The 22,209-nt window shown below is 37.8% G+C and overlaps 1 protein-coding gene across 1 annotated transcript; it reads left to right on the top strand.

The window, feature by feature from the left end:
- Positions 1-11,402: 11,402 nt before the first annotated feature.
- Positions 11,403-19,075, top strand: tmc1 (transmembrane channel-like 1). Its single transcript, XM_061729925.1, has 18 exons — positions 11,403-11,476; positions 11,558-11,746; positions 11,847-11,937; positions 12,028-12,109; positions 12,331-12,437; positions 12,567-12,665; positions 12,784-12,926; positions 13,019-13,163; positions 13,270-13,464; positions 14,569-14,748; positions 14,817-14,969; positions 16,587-16,715; positions 16,836-16,903; positions 17,057-17,296; positions 17,378-17,503; positions 17,636-17,714; positions 18,058-18,193; positions 18,861-19,075. Exons 1-18 carry the CDS (start codon positions 11,418-11,420, stop codon positions 19,073-19,075), a joined length of 2,436 nt encoding a protein of 811 aa, XP_061585909.1. The 5' UTR covers positions 11,403-11,417.
- Positions 19,076-22,209: the final 3,134 nt, after the last annotated feature.

The raw sequence follows: 22,209 nt of genomic DNA, 5'->3' as shown, positions 1-22,209 counted from the left end.
AGTGACAAAAGATGAGTTCTGAGAAGCACCAAGGGATCGTTATGTCTGAGCTGTTAGTAAACGATTATGAAATCATTCTCTGTCGGTAAACAGGCTTGTAGCCATCACTGAGAGAGAGACAGCACAAAAGATTAGTCCTCAAAGCCCCAGTTTGAAAGTTACCTTAAACATACTGAGAAAAAAGGCACCTGTCTATGTCCTATGTTGTTTGTTTGTTTTGTTTTGTTTTGTTCTCTCTTGGATGGGCTGTACTGGAAAATCAATTTCCCTGTGGCGATAAATAAAGTATTTTGAATTGAACTGAATTGAAATGCTTTGAAATTACAGACTTAGGTATAAACAATTTACAAAAAGCAAAGTCTTAATTGACATTCTTTTATGCAACATGAGCTAAAGTCGTGCTGTCACTTTGAGGGGAAGGATTTGATAAAGTAAATAAAATTGAACACAATCTACATCTTAGGTGCAGAAACATGTAATATATTTTGCTGTCTCTTTAGCAGACAGTAGAGTAACCTAAAAGTGATTAACTTTAGGACTTTGGACTTCTGGCCACAGACGTAGTGTTCACTCCTTTGTAATGAAAGCCTAATCGTTACACACATATGTCTTTAGGGAAATCCCACCTTAACTTCATTTTTTTTAACATGTGCACACATGTGTACATGTTAAAAAGCATGTGATCCTTTCTCCTCATTTTGGTGAAATATGAAAACATGTGCTCACCTCACTTGCAGTGTGATGTGTTGTACAGTTTCTTAATATGCCACAGGTCTTAACATGTTCCCAGCACTTTTTTCAGCATAACGTCATACAGATGTCTCCCGGTACTGCAGGCAGCACTGAGCAGCAAACAAACGCTCGTGGTGTAATGTGAATCAGAGGGAACATGCTGTCATTTGTCAGTGAGCAGATTCGTGGAAATGTGGAAGGGCAGGCTAACTGTAGTTTTCCCCGTTAGTGGTGTGGATCTTCACCTATAACCTTTCCTCCTAAAAGTTTCAAGGATAATTCAATCCCTCTTTCTCTCACACACGTGCAGATATAAACCCAGTGGTTTGCTTACAAAAACAACAGACCTACAGTATACACATGGTTTAGCATGTACACAAACAGTCATGGACGACTCAAAGATGTTTGTACTTCATGAAACCAAAGTTGTATTACACTGTTGTTCTTTGTTTCTGTTTGTTTCTTTGACTAACATTGATAAAGTGCTCTGGATTATTCACATGATTCTTTGTTGGCAGATTTTTCAAGTATACCTTGAACACTTTGTCACAAATGATCACTAGTTTAACATTATTGAAAAGAGCTGGTAAATGATCGTTTGATCATCAATTAATAGCATTACCATTATTTTAGAAGGTAATTGTATTACTTTATTGCAATTCCTTATTGGTTTTTCTAACTAGATTTAACAGAGACGCTTGAATGACATTTGCATACAATTTAGTTTGTCAGTGGAGCAACATCATTCTCTGATTACAACACCACTAATCAAATCATGCCAGATTGGTGAAAAATTTAAACAACAACAGACTGTTGCTTGAAAAACTAATCATTGTTGATTTTTTAATATAAATTGTCATGTGCATATGAGTTAAAGAACAGTGGTATCATTCCTGAACAGAAACAGGCTTCGAGCTTTTCATATACGGCTAACTAAAACACGGGAGGGTGGGGGAAGATGAAGAAATGTTGACTGTGTTTTACACTGCACTCTTTGTGTGTGTTGTGTTAACACAGGCCTGTATGGAGTAGAGAAGAAGAAGCATGTGTGTGTTTAGTATGTGAAGGTTCAAGGGTTTCAGTGAGAGGAGGAGGCAGCTGAGGAGAGAGTGGGAGGTGTTGAGTATCATGTCCCATCCCCCTCGCAGTCATAGCTATTTTGCGTGTGTTTGTTGGATGTGGGTGTTTATCCACTTCTTTTTCCCCGACCATGATGGATACACGTGAGAGACTGAAAGTGACAATGTTGCCATGACTACAGATAGCACAGTTAACAGCCATCTTTTTGTGTGGGGGTGTGCTCCAGTTGGTGTATGTGTGTAAGAGACTACAAGGATTACTTATGTGAATGTGGAGCAGCCTGTATGCAGTTACTAGGCAGATATTGGCCCACCAGACAAACACACACACACACACACACACACACACACACACACACACACACACACACACACACACACACACACACACACACACACACACACACACACACACACACACACACACAGGCACAGCTTGCTTGTGTCTGGTGTCTGTGTTGTGAAACAGTGTTGATAAAGGAAGGGGCTACCGGGGAGATGGCAGCTTATCCATTAACAGAAGCTGGGTGCGGGGCTTGATAAGCTTTACACTGAAGTTGACACAAACCATTGCTTTAAAACCTGCTCCCCTTGCTGCACTGTCACAGTCGCTCCTGTAAAGTGAGCAGCAACGTGTGTGAGCGTGCGATAGAGCAAAGACAACAACATCATTACCTGCTTAGCTGCTGAAACTGTTGTCTAAAAAAGTGAAACACAAGCGGTAGAAAGCAGTTCAAAAGCAAAGTATAAAGAGTGGGAAAAAAAGGAGTACAACAGAAAGCAGATCAAAATAACCTGATCTAACCAATACCTGACCATTCAGTCTCTCATTCGTGCTGCTACATAACTCCCCTGTTTCGGCCAGGGAGGAGGGGTCCAATCGTGGCTGGATATGAACCCGTTCTGCTTGTTTATTTACCCAGCAGTCTCACCGGGCATGTGTATCAGGATAGCTTCTGGGTTTACATTGCGTATTTATGTATGTAGGCAAATGTGTTCCTTGTAAAACGGTTTCTTTTTCGGGTGGGGGTAGGGGTAAAGGTGGGGGCAGCAGCAGAAAGGTGGAGCATGTAGCATGTGGAAACAACAATATGTGCAATGTGCTGTGAAGAAATTAGTTGCCATTTCCATTGACTAGCCACTGAGTGGGGGTTCCTCCTGCTCTAGCTGATACATGACACTTTAAACGACTGCGGGTCTGGACGTGGTGATTGAATGCTAACTCCTGCATGTGGGTGTGAGAGTGAAATGGTGTACATGTGTGTGCAGCAGATGCCCTGTGCTCTCCTCTGTTCTGCTCTCCAGACTAGCTGCTCTTTGTTGCTGCTCCCTCGTGCAGACGGGCATAGCCACGTGCTTTCTGACTGCAGGAACAAGGCACGCCTCCTCTGCTCTAATCTGTCAATTGCAGCTGCCAAGTCCTGCCCTCAGCTGCACCCTTAGTCTGACAGGGTCTGCCTCTCTGCTCGATGACGCTGTTTTTACTCACGCTCACGCACACGAAGTGCTTACTGTGGCTGTGTATCAACCATGACGCATAGAATTGAGCAACACACTTCCTTTTTACATCATGTGTGTGTTTCCCATCTCTTTGTCTCATTTTCTGTCACTGCTTTTTTATTTTTAAGTTTAGCTTTTCCTTCCTGAAAGTTCTTTTCTTTAATAAGGACTTTAGTGACGAGCAATACAAGGGAGGTTGAGATCCAGTTGTTTGAGGGCCACATTTTGAATCAAAAACATGTTTATGTTAATGTAGGCGAAACTGTTTTCCATAGTCTTTTAAATGGTATAGTTTGTTTAACAGCTGCCAAAAAAACAACCGTGCTTTTGTGACAAGAAACTGTACGCAGTGATTGTGTTATCTCAGTCCCTCTGGCAAAAATGTGTTTACAGTCTGAATCACACCTGGATTAACCTACCCCTGCCCCTCAGCTCCAACCTTTCTGACAAAAACAAACCAGGTTTCACCCTCAGGGTCAAAACTCCCTGGTGTTTTTCATTCAGTGTCAACAGCTGTCTTAGTTAGGAGCCGTTAATGTTAACAAAGTTCACGGGTGTTTGTTTTGGGCTTGAAAGAGAAGCAGGGTTTAAACATCCAGGCAGCGCTTTTGCATTTACCTTATGAGCAGAGTATGGAAACGGAGATAAAACATGAAGGTAATAGTCTTTCCCCCTTGATGCCACTGATCGTTATTCACAATAACCTTCTGATAGACAACACCATATATTTATTTTTAGCAGGGTACAGTCTGGTGCCTTTAGACCTATATTAGACTTGCTTCCTCTCAGTCTGCTCTGTTCTTCCTGCCTGTCATTGTCTCATACATGGACACTGATAGCCACAAATTAATACAGGGTTTCACAGGCTGTGCTGTCTGTAGACACAGACAAGCTTTCACAATTTTTCCATCCTGACCCCAACATTCACATCACATCATTGTCAGGAGTATGACCACAGGCAGCGGTTCATTGGTTACAACCTACAGACAGATCCATAAACAGATCCAACTACCTTATAACATCACATCGTCATTTATTGTTCACCTAGTTTACCGGAAAGGCTTGAAAATCCAGATGCCTAAAGGCTGCCAACACAAAAGTTAGCCCTAGTTCATTTTTATACATAGGCTATATAACATATATATAACATATTTTTAAAAGAAAGAAAAACGAGTACATTAGTGAATAAAAAATACCTTTTTGTGGGGTTAAGAGGCCACTGGGAGATATCTGTATCCTGACTTGTGGGTTTCTGTCACAATTTGTTAAGATTAACTAAAATTTCGAAACAGAAAGGAAAGGCAAGTTTATTTGTATAGCACATTTCCGAAACATGGCAATTCAAGGTTGTTTTACGCAATAAAGCACTTTGAATGATAGAGTTAAAACATGTCACTCTTATTATTCCGCATCTAAATGAATGACCTATTTAACATAAACACAAAACACTGAAAACAGTTCATATTTTCTGTTGTTTCCTCGTATGTTTTGCAAGTCTGCCGATGGAGTCAAGTCTCGTGATCTAAGCTGTACTGCAGCAATGTTTCCATTTACAGTACGATCAATGTCGCAATTTGTTTTGATGCCAGTCTGCTCAAGTGGCTCCTATGGCCTCCTTCACCTCCCATTTCAGTAACTCCCTCATGGCTGGAACTAACTTTAGCTTTGGCAAGCTGATATCTTTCCTACACTGCTTTCCTCACCATCACATGATCACCTTGTTGGAAATATAAAAAACAACAACAACAGCAAAAATAAAACTTAAATGTCTGAAAATGTTGGTGGTTTCTCACGCATACATGATTTTAAACAGTTGCATATCTAGTCATACAGTTGGCAAAATGTTTCACAAAATCGAAGGCGTTTCTTCCTCTGCATGGCGACAGTGGAGCAACACCGCCCCCTACAGGTTCATAAGAACGTTACTGGTTCATATTCAACACTGCTACAAACTGCATCTTTGTGCAAAGTAAGATTTTATGCAAAGTAGTCGTGTATGTAACATACCTATTGTGCTGCTGGAAGCGCGTGCACACATGCACACACACACATTTATAAAACGGGTATTGTTAAGAATTCATGTATACATGTGAGTCTTTTATTAAGTTATGCCTTCATCAGTGAAATGTCATGTCTCAGTACTGTTGATAGTCAAAGGTCAAAGACAATGGTCACAATGGTGATGCACTGGATATGTCACTTTGTGTTTAAATCAGACCTTGAAGCAGGACCCAAAGCAGGAAAGAAGAATTTTTCAGTTCAACAAAACAAGATGATGTTGCATATTTCACTTCAGATGAAAATAGGAGCCCGTAAAACACATGAATTGTATGGTTTAACAAATGCATCAAACAAGTCATAGATGACAAAACAAACAGTGTTACTACCTCTGATATTGATCATAGCCTTGCATCGCCTGTGCATAGTGGAGATGAGGCTAGGCATGGCATGTTCATTCGTATAATACATTTCTTTCTTTCATAGTTCTTTTTATTGATTTTTACTTGCACATAAACAAAACATTAAACATTCCCTCCCCACAACGAACTTCCCTTACCCCTACTGTCACTCAATGATGTTAAGCTAACTCTACTTAGTGAGATTTTACAACATATGTTTGTATAACAAAGACTTCTCAAGACTGAGTAACCCATTAATACAAGGCGCTTAGTGAAACACAGTATAATTAAAGACTAAAACATATTGTAGAAGCAGCATGACAAGGCCTGAGACGCCAGCAACCCCATACCGGTATCTGACTAAGATTAATTACTGCACTTGTGTGGAGGGTTTATCAAAAAAGGTCAAAAAAGATCTCCATACTCTAAAAAACTTCTTTTCAGAGCCCCGTAGTGTATACCTGATTTTCTCCAGTTTCAGATTTGACAGCACATCCCTTATCCAGTGGGAAACTGAGGGTGGGACAGCGTATAATACATTTCAAAGTAATTCAAGGTGCTTTACATAATAAAAATATGAAAGAATAAAAAAAGAAAAAGAAAGAAAAAAAGAAAAAAAAACAATTATGAGTTACAGTGCAAAGGCATGATAAAGAAAAGGTATACTTACAGAGTTACAGTGAAATACTGAAAATAACATTGTTTAATTTTAAATTCAGACTGGTTGAAATAATTCAGTCAAAGTGGATTTAAAAGAACCGCGGGTTTCAGTCCCTTTAAATCAACATGTTATTTATAAAAACAAACAAGGGTTTTATTAATCAAAAGACTGGAACAGAGCATTGCAGTGATGAGATTTAAACTCTGTTTACAACAGACAACAGATGAAAAGTTGAACCAGGGATGTAGTTAAACTTTCATGAATTTATGTAAAGTGTATGTTTGATGAGAAGAAAAACCATTAAAAAAAAGATGGAAAAACACGCATGGGATTTTTTTCTTTCTTTCTTTGACAACAGCATTGATGCTAAAACTTGGGAGATCAAACACTAGGGCAGTTTTGAAATAAAATCTTTTCCCAATGTGGGTTTTAAACAGGATTTTGGATTATTTATAGTCTGTCCTCTGCTTTTTCCTACTTTTTGGTTTCATAACATCCCAGATTTAATATTTAGTATTTCAGAATAAAGATCCTCAAAAAGGTTTTTACATTTTAATTTAGTTTCAGCTTTCAGGACCCTAAGATAAAAACAGTGCAACACTGGTTTTTGCTCTTGTCCCGTCTGTGCAGAGAAAAAATATGAGTATCTGAAGTTATTCCAAAACTCGACTCCTGCAGGATGCTCAATAATATCACCGACCAGCTTCTTTTACATACTAATTCACTGATGTTCCAATAAGTATGCCTTAGTCTTTTTCTTGTTTTTGTGTAATTGTCTTTTTTTTATTTTTCTTTATTTGTAAATTTGTTTCTCGGATTAAATTCAAAATGAGCAAACATTTGATATGTCATTTTTGTACCATTTTTCATTTAAGAAAGTTCATAAATTATTATCACATCACTTTGTCGTGTTTTTTTTTAACAAAAAACAAAAAAACTATGTCCCTACCTTTTTATAAAAAAAGAGGAAACATTTCCACAGTTCTGTGTAATATTTGGCGTCTGGGGTGTATCCACAAATGATAAACGTATTTCTTAGAAAGTGAAAACACAAACAAACAGCTTTTAGGATTATATATATAACTGTGATAACATAAGAGCATTCAATTATACGCACATGAGGTGAATGTGATTTTATTTCATCGTCACTTCTCGATGAACCCCGGCAGCTGAACCATCTATCATGTACAATGAGAACAATCACACAAAGAACTCTGATCCTTACTTTTGGCCTGCTGCCCTCATAATCATGTTTTTGTCCTTCCACTCTTTCACACACACACACACACACACACACACACACACACACACACACACACACACACACACACACACACACACACACACACACACACACACACACACACACACACACACACACACACACACACACACACACACACACATACACACACCCTTAATCATTCTCAAATACCCACACAGCTGTATAAAGGCACTCATAACTGTTTTGAATAATTGATTGTGAGTGAAATTGCTTGGCTCTAGGGTTTCCAGGCTATCATTGTCCCTGTTTCGGGTCGATGCATAGTTAAGAAAAAGTTAACATCTAATGCAAGTTACCCATCATGTACCAGCCCTTCAAAACACCTACACATACACCTGTGCACACACACTCTTGGCTCTCATGGCAGTGCAGTGACTTGGATAAGTCCATCCTTTGCTGAGATGCAGAAGATGAAGAATGAGTGAGAGCAGTGCAACCTTCCAGCTTCAATGTCCAGCTCACAGGCGCTGAAACCACTTTTCTAGGAGATACAGGACCATGAGAGGATGATGCCACGAGACAGTCTGATCACCTCTGAGAATGACAGTAAGACTGTGACCATCTGACCGTCTTCATGTTTTTGTGACAAAAGTATGGCTCTCCTTTTCATGTCATATTATATGACACAAGAATGCTGTTAAAAGAGAAGATTCATTGTTTAGGTTTGTGGTGATAGAAGTGTTGAGTTGTTGTACTTTACCTTCCTTTGTTTAGTCTACATCGGTATATTGATATGCTAGATACTAAAGCAATGTCTCTGAATTGTTGTCGTGTCTCAAATCTGTTTTTATACAAAGATCCTTCTTCACTGAGCCTCATCTTTAGTAATATGAAAATGAGTAAATAGTGCAATTATTCATAGTACATCCATGGTATTATAAAATAATCAAATCAAACCAGACACATTTTATTCTTGCCCCCCACTCACCCATATTTTTGGGAGCTGGCCCCTGGACCTCAGCTGTCTCTCCTGTCCTGGTGGTGCTTGGCCAACCTGTCTCCCTTCATTAGGCCATTGTTTGTCTCTTTTGTCCCCCTCTGCTGCATACGGCCGTAATGACCCATGTGCTGCCCACTCCGGTTACACTAAGGACACACATCAAAAGGGCGACTACATAAATATCTGCTCAATCTGTCAGTGGTCCCCTTTGTTTTCCTCTTTATCCCCCTTTACTGCCATATAATGGTGGCGGCTCCACAAAAAGGTAGGTTTGGCTCAGCTAGTGAAAGGGCTCAAGGTGAGGGTGGAGATTAAAAAACACAGAGGATTGAATTCATAAAGCTTAATTTCAAAAGAATAAAGTTGAAATCAAACCCTTATATAGAATAAATGATCAATTCAGAAGAACTTAAACTTTAAAAGGCCTATTAGATACATAGTTTGTCACTGAGAGATAATTCAATTTAAAAAGGGGTTTCACTATAAATATACAGCATTTAGACTGTAAATAGTCTGAGTAGTCAGTGCAGTCTGGTGTGATGAAAGCTGAAGAAGAAAAGAACAGTGTATGCAAAACCTTGAACTTTCTTTTTTGAATGAGAGGCTAATAGTCCTCAGACATGAGCTGAGAAAGTCTGACCAGGATTGTCTTGTTGTTGTTAATACGCTGAAACCCCCAAAAACAGAATAAAACAAAGAAGGGGACATATTCTGGTTAAAAGATGTAAGTCTTGTGTAATCTTTAACATGTTATCTTTTATTATTTGCACTATTCACGGGAAGATGTTTGGGCCAATGCTGGCCTAATTTTGAAACCACTTTCCTAAAAAACAAAAAACAACAATATTAAATGAATTGCATTTTAAAAATTCCAACTTTTTAGCCCCAGTAAAAAAAATAAAGGATGGTTGTAACACTTAACCACTTCATAAAAGACTTCTCATCACACGATCACTGCAGCCTTTAAATGTTAATGGTCTGTCTTTAATAATGATAATGAGTGGCCCATCTTTTCCTCAGGCAGAAAATTATAATGTCATATTTTAAATAAGAGAAAGTGCTCCAAGATTAAGATAATGTGAAAAAGTGATAATGTTAAAAAGCAACTACACTCTTTCAGTTTTATGGTTTCACATATCAAAACAGATAAAAAGTGGCCATGAAAGTGCTTCTTACCAAATGCACTTGATTATCAACAAGTAAGAAATAAAAGCAGATGTTAGGGAAGTTTTCCAGTCATAGGTATGTATTAACAACAAGCCAATGAGGAAAGACATTACGAATGATTTTAGAGAAGCAGTTACTGCCCACTGAATTGGGAAGAGTTATATGGCTACTCCCAAACTATTTCAAGTCTGTCATTTGTACAGTGAGAAAGATTTGTTACGAGTGGGAAACTTCAAGTATAATATGGCTGTTTGAAATGTTTGCAGGTCTTGTGTCTCTAAAAAGAACGTGAAATGCACAGTTTTGACCCATCTGAACAAATCACAAGATGTCTGGAACAAATCTGACCCAAGTACTAGTTGATAATGTAGCGCTCCTGTTAAGGTGACTACCAAACATAAATACCTCATAATTGTTGCGTATGGTGGTGGGGGGTTGATGATTAGGCTTGATTTGCTGGAACAGACATGGGCAGCTTGTACTTACAAGAGTTGGCAATTCATTTATCTTTACACAAAAATACCCTTGAGTGAAAAGTCATCTTTCAAACACCTAAAGTTTGGATGAAACAGGATAATACAACAGGACAAAGATCGGAAGCACACCAGCGAATCCACAACAGAATGACTGAAACAGTAAGAAATCAGCACGTTGCAATGATCTGAAATCCACAGAGTAACCCAATCAAAATTCTGGGGGATGTTGAAAGAGCTGTGACTAAATAAATGCCTGCAAAACTAAATTAACCAAAGAAATGTTGTAAAGAAGAGAAGACAAAAATTCCTTCCTTGGTTCTACAAGCTACTGAATCATGGAAACTACAAAGTAGATTCTAATGTCCTGATACATCAAACCTGAGAATTAAACGGCCAAGTACTTTCTTTTTCACATGATTGTAAACTGATAACATTTTTCAACTGTCATCCTTACTGTGAAATGATCTTCTTTCCACAGTTGACATTGGACTGGATTTTTCAGGTAAGTGTGCATATATATATAAATCTCGTACAGTATGCATTGCACGTTTTTACTCCCAGTACCTCCTTTCATCTTCTATGTTAGAATATAAGGTACAAATAATTGTTACATTTAGAACAGAGACATAATACTGTAATAAACTGTGAGACAGCTTAGTGATTTTGTACAAAGACTTTTATATGAAAAAGAGATAAAATGACCTCTCATTGCACTGATATCAGTGTAGATAATATTTTTTGTCAATTATTATTTTTAATATTGAATGTATAAAATCTAAGCTTTTACTACAGATTATTAACATTTTCATCCAGGACATGAGCAGGAGACACACCAGGGGAAAAGAAGAGGTGCTAATGAAGTGAAGAAGAAGAAGGCAAAAGGAAGAAAAACATCCAGATCAGCAGAAGGTGAAGAGGAATTCCAGGTCAGGCTTGAGAAGAGTGAAAATGGAAGGAGAAAAAGAGCAAATAGTGATGGAAACACTAATGAAAGAGAGACAAAGGAGCAGGAGCAGACTCAAGGAACAAGTGGCAATCATACAAAAACAATAAAAAATCTAAAAACAAAAAGGATTGGAGACAAAGAAGAGAGAGAAACTGAAGGAAGAAATGAAAAGGGGAAAAGAAAACCTGACTGTGTCAAAACAGGGCAGAAGAAAGAGTTGGCACACAAAGACATGGTGAAAAAAGTACAAGCAGCAAAGAAGAAAAAGCGGAAGAAAGTTGTTGAAACAAGGTAAAGTAATCTCTGACATCCAGGAGTTTCCTCAATAAAATATTTCATCCTGCACCAATACAGCTCTCTCCAATGCTTCAGCTCAGAACAAGAGACAAGTGAAGAAGAAGACAGCAAAGAGGAGGTCAACGAGGACGAGCAGTTGAGGCCAGAGTGTTTGTCACCGGAGGAGTTGGAGAAGCTGAAGGAGGCAGTGGATGAGAGGAAGAAACTGGTCCAGAGTCTTAGGGGAAAACCCTGGCCAATGAAAAAGAAACTTGTCACTTTACGGTACTTAAAACAGAAATGAAAAAAATAATATCCAAATTATAACCAGTCAATTTAAATAATCAGGAGGCAATATTTTAATCATAGATGTGCCTTCTTGCAGAGAGTCTCAGGAGTTTGTGGAGAAATATGAGGGAGCTTTGGGGAAAGGGAAAGGCAGGAAGCTCTATGCGTACAAGGTCATGATGACGAAGGCAAGTGGAGTATGACTTTATCTGATTCCTAGAGTGATTTCAAAATAACACAGAAAACATCAGATTCATTTTTTGAAATCATGTCATTAGAGGTGGATGAAGTTCCAACGAGACTTTGAAAATTTCAAAACCGCCTGCATTCCCTGGGAGATGAAAATAAAGGAGATTGAAAGTAGGCTTACGTATGATTTTAACTCAAGCACGCTTTTTCATCATAACCTTAGATTGCATGTGTAGTGTCATTCCCTCCTCTGAGACTAAAACAGCATTCTTAGCGACTACATTAGTAGTGGTTCTTTTATTGATGCACATATAGTTCATATATTGTTCGGACTTTACATTTAGTTCCTCTGACTAATGCCCATTCTCATATTTATGACTTTTGTCACTCAGGTCATTTTGGCTCCTCGGTAGCCTCGTACTTCATCTTCCTGAGGTGGATGTATGGCATCAATATGATCTTATTTGGTCTGACCTTTGGCCTGGTTATGGTGCCAGAGGTATGCAGCCCTCTCGCACATTCCACCTCCAGTTTTTTATTTGACTTTTTTCTCAATTTGATTTTTTATTTACTTACTTATTAGTTAGACTAATCGTTTTGTATTATAAAATAGGGTGTTTGCTCTTAGGCATTAATGGGGCGACCCTATGGCAGCATCCCCAGAAAGACAGTTCCCAGAGCCGAGGAGGCCGGTGCCATGGACTTTGCTGTCCTGTGGGATTTTGGGGTCCGTTATACATGTGCAACGTATACATACCTAAACTTTAAATCGCATTTCAGTTAACTTGTTTGCATATAGCTCTGTGTTTTGAAAAGATCACTTTCACTAAAATGTATATCCACAGGGTTATGCTCGGTATTCTGTCCTCTTTTATGGATACTACAACAACCAGCATGCCATCGGCTGGCTCAAGTTCCGCATGCCTCTGTCATATTTCCTAGTTGGTGTGGGAACCGTGGCCTATAGCTATATGGTTGTCATAAGAACGTAATTTTTATACCCATATTTTTTTTAATGCAATTAATCCCTCTTTTTCTGACCAAATATTATACTGAGAGTGTATTTCTTTCTGAATAAAGGATGGCCCGTAATGCAAATGAGTCAGGGGTTGGAGATGACAACAGCTTCAACTTTTGTTGGAAGATGTTCACTAGCTGGGATTACCTGATAGGAAATGCTGAAACGGCAGACAATAAGTTTGCGTCTATCACCACTAGCTTCAAGGTCAGTTCTTCTGATAAGTGGATATATGTAAATTCTTTTCATGATTAACTAATGAAAAAGTTGATCACAGTTGTCTTCAAACAAATCCTTTCTGTTTCATCTCCAGGAGGCAATCCTAGAGGAGCAAGAGAACCAGAAGGATGACAACATCCATTTGACTCGTTTCCTACGGGTGTTGGCAAACTTCCTGGTCTTGTGCTGTCTAGCAGGAAGTGGATATCTCATTTATTTTGTGGTGCGGCGCTCTCAGAAGTTTGCCCTGGATGGTCTGGAAAATCACACCTGGTGGGAAAGAAATGAGGTAAAACTAAAGAAAAGACAGGGTAAGCAGTAATGCTGATAAAACAGTGAAACATTATACAGGTTAATTTATTTTCTGAGGGAAATACTTTAATATAACAAATCTGTGAGTGGCTAAATAGTGGAAACATCTAGATGGTCATTTGAATATGAAATCAAAATATAATGACTTTTGTGAGAGAGATAACAATTATGTTTCTTAGGGCATCATATTACACATATAGGAAATCTGGATGCGTTAAAGTTTGATAATCATGCATATCTGCAGAAGCGCATCACAATTGGTCATTGATGCTCATAAAGCCAGAAAGGGGTATAAAACTAATTGTTCAAAGATGCTGAACTCCAATCCACAGTTTCCAAGTTGTGCAGGTTTTGTATAATTTGAAAAAAAAATCAAGACCGTTTTTGCCATCCTCTGGTGTAACAACCAACATAGAAATCCCAGGGTCTAAGAGGTGAAAATGTCTCCATCACATTGACTGATGGTAACGTTCATGAGCCCAGCATTAGGAGATCTGTGAACAACAGCCTAAATGGCCCAGGGGGAGTCTTATATATGGCTCAACATTAATTTGAATATGCTATTTCACTCTTCTAAAGTTTCTTAAAGTAAAGTCAGAATTTTTTTTTCTGACCTAATTTTCAGCATATATTGTACATGTGTCCCAAACCTGGTTTGTAACACAGCTAATGTACTGTAATATAACAATTTTTACTGTGGTAAAATGCATTTGAAATGGACAATAAAAAACCCTTAACCCAGGACAATCTTAATAAAAATATAAAATAAAAAAAACTTGAAATGTGTCACAGCTGATTATTAGATAAATACCGTAGTCATATTTTTACCCCATTGATAGTTTCTGTCAGGTTAGGTCCTCCACCAGTTTAGAAGGTTCAACACATTTCCTTTTTCTTTGTTTAGGTGTCTAAAACAAGTTTACATGAATCCTGCAGTACTGGCCTGTACGTTGAGGTAGAGATAAATGTATAGCCAGACTGGGATATGATCAGAGTAAATTATGCCATACATTGAAATAATTCTGTTCTTCAATGGAACTGTGATTTTTTTTTCCTGAGTGTGAGTGTGTGCTTTCCTCAGGTGAACATGGTCATGTCACTGCTGGGCATGTTCTGCCCCATGCTGTTTGACGTCATCAGCACCCTGGAGAACTACCACCCTCGTGTTGCCCTGCAGTGGCAGCTGGGTCGCATTTTTGCCCTCTTTTTGGGAAACCTCTACACCTTCATCATTGCTCTCATGGATGAGATTAACCTGAAAGTGAGAATGCATGCATGAACTTGTGTGAGAATGTATCATTACTATGTTTAATGACGTGTCCATCGCAGAGAGAAGAGGAAAAGATAATTAAGTTTAACATAACCATGTGGGAAGCCAGTCTTTACAACGGCACAGCATCAGAAAACTCCACCACTCCACTCATCACTATCCACCCTGCTGATGTTCCCAGAGGGCCCTGCTGGGAGACCATGGTGGGGCAGGTCAGTGCACACGTGGGTGCCTAAACCATTATATAACTGTGTGATTTAAGTTCCGTTACAGGCCATGGACCCAAAAACTGGCTTATATACAAATGTAGGATGTAGTCATATCCAAAATAATGAAAACAGAGGTTTTATCTGAAGAGAAAATTCATTTTTTGTACTTGCATATTAAAGCTTGCCCCTTCTTTTGATATTAACTAAAACAGATACCCAAAATTAAGTTTATTTTAAATTTCAGCAGAAAATGTTTTTCTTAGTTTTTTTTAAAGTTTTTTTAGTGAGCTAGTTGATTTTTATAAGCTCCTTGACACAGCATTTAAATGCAAGTTGTAATCGTTTAATCATATTGCTGTTAAACCATGCTTGTTTATCAGTTCATAATTGCACTTTGGGCAACTACTAAAAGAGGATTACATAGTTTAGTGTAAAGAAAAGAAAGAAAAAAGCCATGCCTCATACTGCCTGTTTCTTGGTATGGTCTGTGCTGATCAATAGCAGGGTATGAAGCAGCTGTGCATATTGTGGTTTAGTCATGCGAAAAAAAAAAAGAAAAGCTGAAAAAACAAAACAAAAAAAAGTATACAAATGAGTCCCATGTTGGTATAGATAAATGTTGGGTGGGAAGGGTACAAAAAAAATAATGAAAAATTTAAAAAATATAAAAAATTTAGGACAGCACCTGTGCTCAACTGAACTCACAGCAGTCTGACCAGAACTTATCCATCTTGGACCCTCTTATGTGATTTTTCTGCTGGTGTAAGTCGCTTGAATAAAAGCATCTCCTAAATGACAGTAGTAGTAGTAGTAGTAATAGTAGTCACTACTCGAGTTGAGGGGGGATGAGGGGGGATGGCATCCCCCCTGAAATAAAAACAGTCCAAATCATCCCCCCTGTAAAACTGCCATCCCCCCTTTCCATCCCTTATGTCATTTCATCAATGAATGTGATATTACTGCTATTTCAACATTTAGAGTCATCACGAGAAAAATAACACCAAAAATATAACTGATTTGACAATTTTCACATGTTTCAAGTAAATTTTCAATTGAAATAAGTAGAAAAATCTGATTTATCTTCTCATTACAAGCAAAACAATCTTGTTCCACTGGCAGATTTTTGTACTTATTTTAAGTGAAAATCTACTTGAAACAGGTGAAAATTGATGTTTTTTCCAGTGATGAGTCATGTTTTAATGAGATTTATTTTACTAAAATGAGACATTTTAACTAGAAATAAGACAAATATTCTTGTTAAGATTTTGAGTTTTTGCAGTGATCCATTTTACTTATCCTGTGAAGGACAGAGTCATATTGATAAGTTCAGAAAACTGTTTTTTATTTTTGTGTTTTGATGTATTTGATGTAAGCCCAGTGGATATTTAAAGCTTACAGAAGGCTGCATTTAACTGCTGCTATGTCATTCCTGCAGTATTTCTGTTCTGTGTTTTGGTCAGTGCTATTACTTGTAATATTTTATACTATTTGTAATCAGCACAAATTATCTGTCCCCATATGATAAAATCCACCATCCCCCTGATTTTCTTTTACAACTCGAGTACTGGCAGTAGTAGTAGTAGTTGTAGTAGTAGTAGCAGTATGTCTTTCTGTACTTAGGAGTTTGTCAGGCTGATAATATCTGATACAATGACAACTTACATCACGCTGCTGATTGGGGATTTCCTGAGAGCTGTGCTCGTCCGATTCCTTAACCACTGCTGGTGCTGGGACCTTGAGGCTGGATTTGTGAGTCATCTTTTCAGTCTGATAAACATTGAAACCCTCATTCTGAAGGTCTACTCAAATGTTACCCATTTAAAATGTTGCATCAGGTTTTTTTTTCTTTTGTTTGGATACATCTAAAAGCCATCCTACTCTGAGTTTGATGTCAGTGGGAATGTCCTGGGCCTTATCTTCAATCAAGGAATGATATGGCAAGAATACTGCATGTTTTGCATTTAAATCAATAATGTCATTGCTTGTGTTTTGTTTACAGATAGCACAACTTATGAATGAAAATCTGAATATGTGACAATTACTCTCACATATAATGATGACACCATGCTCTGACAAATCTTTTCCTCCAGGATGGGTGCTTTTTATGCCCCCTGCCTGCCTGCCTTGAATGTCCTGCGGCTCCACGTGTCCATGTACCTGCAGTGCTGGGCTGTGATGTGCTGTAACGTGCCGCAGGAAAGGGTCTTCAAAGCTTCGGGCTCCAATAACTTCTACATGGCTATGTTACTGGTCATCCTCTTTCTGTCCACTCTGCCTGCCATCTACACCATCGTCACCATCCCACCTTCCTTTGACTGTGGACCATTTAGGTATTGATATAAAGGATAGATATCTAGTATGTAAAATGTAACACCAGCTTTTCAGTCACCATTACGGATGTTTCTCCACAGTGGCAAGAACCGCATGTTTGATGTGATCCATGAGACGTTGGAGTCTGACTTCCCTGCCTGGTTTAGTAAAGTGTTCAGTTATGCATCGAACCCTGGGCTGGTGTTACCCTTTATACTGCTAATGGTGTGAGTCAACAGCAGACCATGCCAATTTGAAATACTTTTTGATGCAGATATTTGAATATATTGCCACAATTTCCAGTAAGAAGTAAGTGCTAAGTCTATTTCTTGGTATTAATTTGTCATTTTGTCTTTTAGACTGGCTATTTATTACTTGCATTCCACATCCAAAAGCTACAAAGAAGCTAATGTGGAACTGAAGAAAAAACTACAACTGGTAAATCCAGAAAACAAACTGTTTTTCTTGTCATCTGCTTCTAGTAATTTAACAAGACTTAAAAAAAACTGACTTAGTATAGTTGAGTAAATTCAGAGAGTCACAGTTTTGTTCAACAAAGATGAGGCACGCACGATGTTGCAATGTTGTAAAATGTTTAACTTTTCAAACTTGTTTCAGCATCAGTGAATACTTCAAACACTGTGTAAATGCACAAAAAGGCCACAAGAGGCCACCATGACATAAGTCTGAACTGAGTAGACTTGGTTACTCCAGCAGAAAGCAGCAGAGAAGGAGTTCATGCTGTAGGTGAAATGAAGGTGTTTTATCCTTATCTTACAAGCAAAACGAAGAAAACAAGAAGAAGAACAAACGAGCAGCACTGAAGGCACAAACGGATCTGGAGGAAGCCAGAAAAACAACATCACAGGCTGCAGAGCGTCAAAAGAACAACAATGCTTCACTAAGAAGTCAGGAAGGTGGGATTTCTTAAAATTAATTAATATGAGGAAGAACATGCAAAAGAAAAGTAACAACACTGCGAGTTTAAATAAGAAAAGAATGTTTGCACTTTGAACGTTATCACCATTAGGAAATAAGAATTTGGTCTCAGATTACGGTGGCCTGAAAGCAACAAAATGTGTCTAAAACAAGCCTGCGGTCCCTCAATGCTGAAAACTGAATTGGGAGACATATGAAGCGTTAGATTATTATCCTTTATCTACTTCACTTGGTGTAGGAACTCAAAAACACTAATGTGAAAAGAATAAAAAGCCTTGAACAACAAAGTGGGTGATTCATATTTTTGTATTGGGCATTACGGATGAATGCAAAAAGCTTTGCACCTGCATATAAATCTAAGGTTGTTTTTTAAGTAGCTTCAAATGGTCAACCATGCTGTACCCTTATTTTGTTTCCAGTTTAATCTCCTGAAAAACGAAATACTTTACACATCAACTCATGTTGCATGTACTGGAAGAAATTTTAGCCTTTACCATAAGCGTAATATTGATTATTAAATATGAAAACTTTTTAATGGGTACAGTATGTATGCAAGGAAAGATTCTGCTCTATATGCAGATGAGAACATGCTGTCTGACTTTTCAAATGAAACATCTCTTCTATTTCCACCTTTTCCCTCAGCAGAATATGAAGAGAATTATGCCAAAAGTCAGAGGTTGTGTCACAGTAAGAACGGACGTAACCCTACTTTCTCTGGTGAAGACAGACAACACCAAGTTACAGCCAGAGTCTCGAGGAACTATCACCATGGCAACCACGAGACCCATGGATACCTGCCTGGTTTCTCCCAGCAAAGTGAGCCCAGGATATGTAGGGTGCCGAGCTTGCAGAGACACTAGTTTGTGTGTTGACATGATGAAACAAAGCTCTTCATGTTACCTGTAACGTTTTTGTTTATCAAAAATCATTAAAGTTAGTATGAAAGAATCATTTTTTTGAAACATTGCTTTAAAATTTTCATACACTGTTGTTTAAACCTTTTTATCATTACATCTTCTATTTAAATGAGCTGTAACTTCAAAAAGAATTACACACTTGATTAAGGAAATATGTACTTTCTTAATAATATGTAAAATAAGGAAAGCAAGTGCCTTTAAGTGTTGGCTAGCAACCAATGAGCTGCCATAGACATATAGAGACGTTAATTATAAAGAGATATATAGAGATATTCATTATAGAGACATATAGAGATATTCGCTCTAATATGTCTACTGTTTTCATATTGAAACTATTCACCCAAAGGAACTATAACATGTTCAACTAAACATTTAATCAGTGAATTGGTTACATCTTCTTGGTATTTAAAGTTATATTAATTCCACCTTATGTTCTAACAATACATTTACTTAGCTTGTTAACCCTAATAGACAATTAAATCTCTAATTTAATAAGAATAAATATTCAGTATTAATGATATATACAATGCAAAACATTGTATAAATATATATATATATATATATATATATATATATATTCCTGTTCTGCGCAGTTTTTATTAAGATCTGCAGTGAAAGAGTTTTGTCATTACGTCATCTCGAATCAGTCAACAAGGTCATGATCCTGACATTAAATTACACTATTGATAAAACTCACTTCCAGGTATTCCCATGATTAAACCATGACATTGGCATTAAGTATTAATTCCTCAGTTATTTGAGAACCAGACAATGAAGTAAGCCCTTTCTCTTACAAGGAAGAACAATCAATCACTGTCAATCACAATGAAGACTGAGGAGACCTTGATAAGCTTTAAAATCATATTTCTGTGTACTGTAGACTGTTCTTATATAAAACTGTATTTATCCTGGTACATCTGGCCCTGGATACCAACTATAACCCTCTGAGTGGAAGTGTGCCGCCCCCCCACCAGATAGCTTGATCTCTCCTGTGCTGTAACAGGCATCTGTTATTCACTGAAAGTAATGAAGACACTGTGGTTCGATGAGCACTCATTCACCTGCTCAGATAGCACTGATGAGCCTCAGTACCAATTTACAGAAACTTAAACCTTTTTTAGTTTAAGTATATCAAGACTAAATACATCACTAAGCCTAATTACAAAGAGAAGGATGAATGAAGACTCTGGGGGTGCAGTACTGAAAAGCTGCAGGAAATGAGGAAACAGCGACAATACAGGGCTGGATGATGAGGACATGTAAAAAGACCCCACCCTGAAGGCTCAGCTTATCTTCCAGGAACCACCCTTCAACCCAGTGTTAGCAGCTCAGCATCTCCTGTTTCCTCTTGCATTTTTCATAAGGTCAGATGTGACATTCAACAATTAACCATACTGATAGTGGCTAAACCTCAGTGGTTAAAGTACATTATGTTGACAAGTCCTCACACTACACTGCTATACCTCAGTCCTCACATGCATGTCCACCCTCAAAGCTAAAGAAAAATGTTCAGCTAAATCTTGAGCAGTATGAATGAAGTGAAGCAACTGTTTGGAAAAAGGTCATTTTAAAGTTTTTGATGACATTTCCTTTGTCGTTTAAGCACGTCTTGAGGTCCGGATAATAAATAAATAATACAAATCATTACTTAGTTTCTTGATGCTGTAACTGCTTTTAGCTGGTTGAAATAATGATGAAGAAAGTTGTTACAGTAGATCAATCAGCTTTTGAACCGATAGCTTGGAAATTCCAAAATTGGTATGCAGAGTAAACAGATGCCTTGCAAATGGCCAAATTGGCTCATTTTATTATTTTTAATGTAGATTTTTAAAAAGTGAGTGCATAACATTAACTGAATGATTGATAAGACTGATTAACTCAGACAACAATGTGAGTGTACTCTAACAAGACTCAGTGTACAACATTTAAATACAGTGACCTCTTTCGCCTCTCTTTCAGTGTTGCGTCGTCTTGCATCCAACTTTAATGTATGCTTACCTATATTGCCACATTTGCTCAGGTGACTCCTTTTAGTGGGCTACATTCAACTTGTGGTGTCCAAACAGTTTCCTTTTCAATTGACCTGACAAAATAATAAGGTATTAATCTTCACATATATTGTAGATTACTTAAAAGACTTACAATAAATAAATTAGGAATAGAAAACAAATAAAAAAACAAAACAAATAAAAGAGAATAAACTTGATTTTGTGGAATTTGCATGTTCTCCCTATGCTTGTGTGGGTTTTGTCCAGGTAGCTTCCTCCTATATTTCAAAAACATGAATGTCAGGTTAATTGTTAGTTCTACATTGCACATAGAGGTGATTGTATGTGGTTGTTTGTCTATAATGTTTCTGGTTACAAGATGAACTTTACAGGGCCTCTCACGTCATTGGAAAAATTCGTTCCAGGACGTTTGAGGTTCCATTAACTATCTGACAGGCCATGACTGTGAAAGAGTTTGTTTTCAGATTGTTCAGGCAACCACACCCACACTTCCTGCACAGCTTCTAATATTATCAGCCTGACACTGTGGCTGCAGAGCAAACTCAGAGGCTAGAGTTGCTGTGAATATTTATAAAATACAGACTCTTCATTTACAGACGGGCTCATCTGGGAGTCCTGAACTGTGTTAAGGTTCTTGAAATTTTGAAATGCAACAAACTTTCCATTATGATGATTACTTGTCAGTAGCTCAAGAATACAAACCAGCACAAAAAAAAAAAGTTTTGATGAAAAAAAAAAAAGAAGATCTACTAAAACATCTCAAGAACTTCAGTCAGAATATAATCAAGAGCCACTGCAACAGACTGCTACTAGCGCAACATAAGTCTTGAAGTCTCTAGTTTCTTGTGCTTGAAACTTGTATTATTCCCATATACAGCATCTCAGAGTTAAAAGAAAGTTTCAAATTTCTGATTTGAAAAAGACTTGAGGATGACTGAAGAAAATGCATCTTTCTTCTAGGCATGGTGTCCGTTACCATTTTGATTGACAGGCCCATTGTGTAATAGATTCTAATCCTTCCTGAGGCTCTTGCTGATCGTCTAATGAAGCAGGTGTCTGTGACGGTTG

The sequence above is a fragment of the Cololabis saira genome, chromosome 9, assembly GCF_033807715.1.
Source record: "Cololabis saira isolate AMF1-May2022 chromosome 9, fColSai1.1, whole genome shotgun sequence".
Classification (NCBI taxonomy): domain Eukaryota; kingdom Metazoa; phylum Chordata; class Actinopteri; order Beloniformes; family Belonidae; genus Cololabis; species Cololabis saira.
The sequence above is the reverse complement of the archived record's forward strand: the minus strand, read 5'-3'. Positions and strand labels throughout refer to the sequence as shown.

Coding starts and splice junctions, on each gene's coding strand:
- tmc1 (XM_061729925.1), top strand. CDS start 11,418: ATGGTGAAAAAAGTACAAGCAGCAAAGAAGAAAAAGCGGAAGAAAGTT. Junction 14,970..16,586: donor GGGAGACCATGGTGGGGCAG/GTCAGTGCACAC, acceptor TTCTGTACTTAG/GAGTTTGTCAGGCTGATAAT. Junction 17,715..18,057: donor TGAAGAAAAAACTACAACTG/GTAAATCCAGAA, acceptor TTATCTTACAAG/CAAAACGAAGAAAACAAGAA.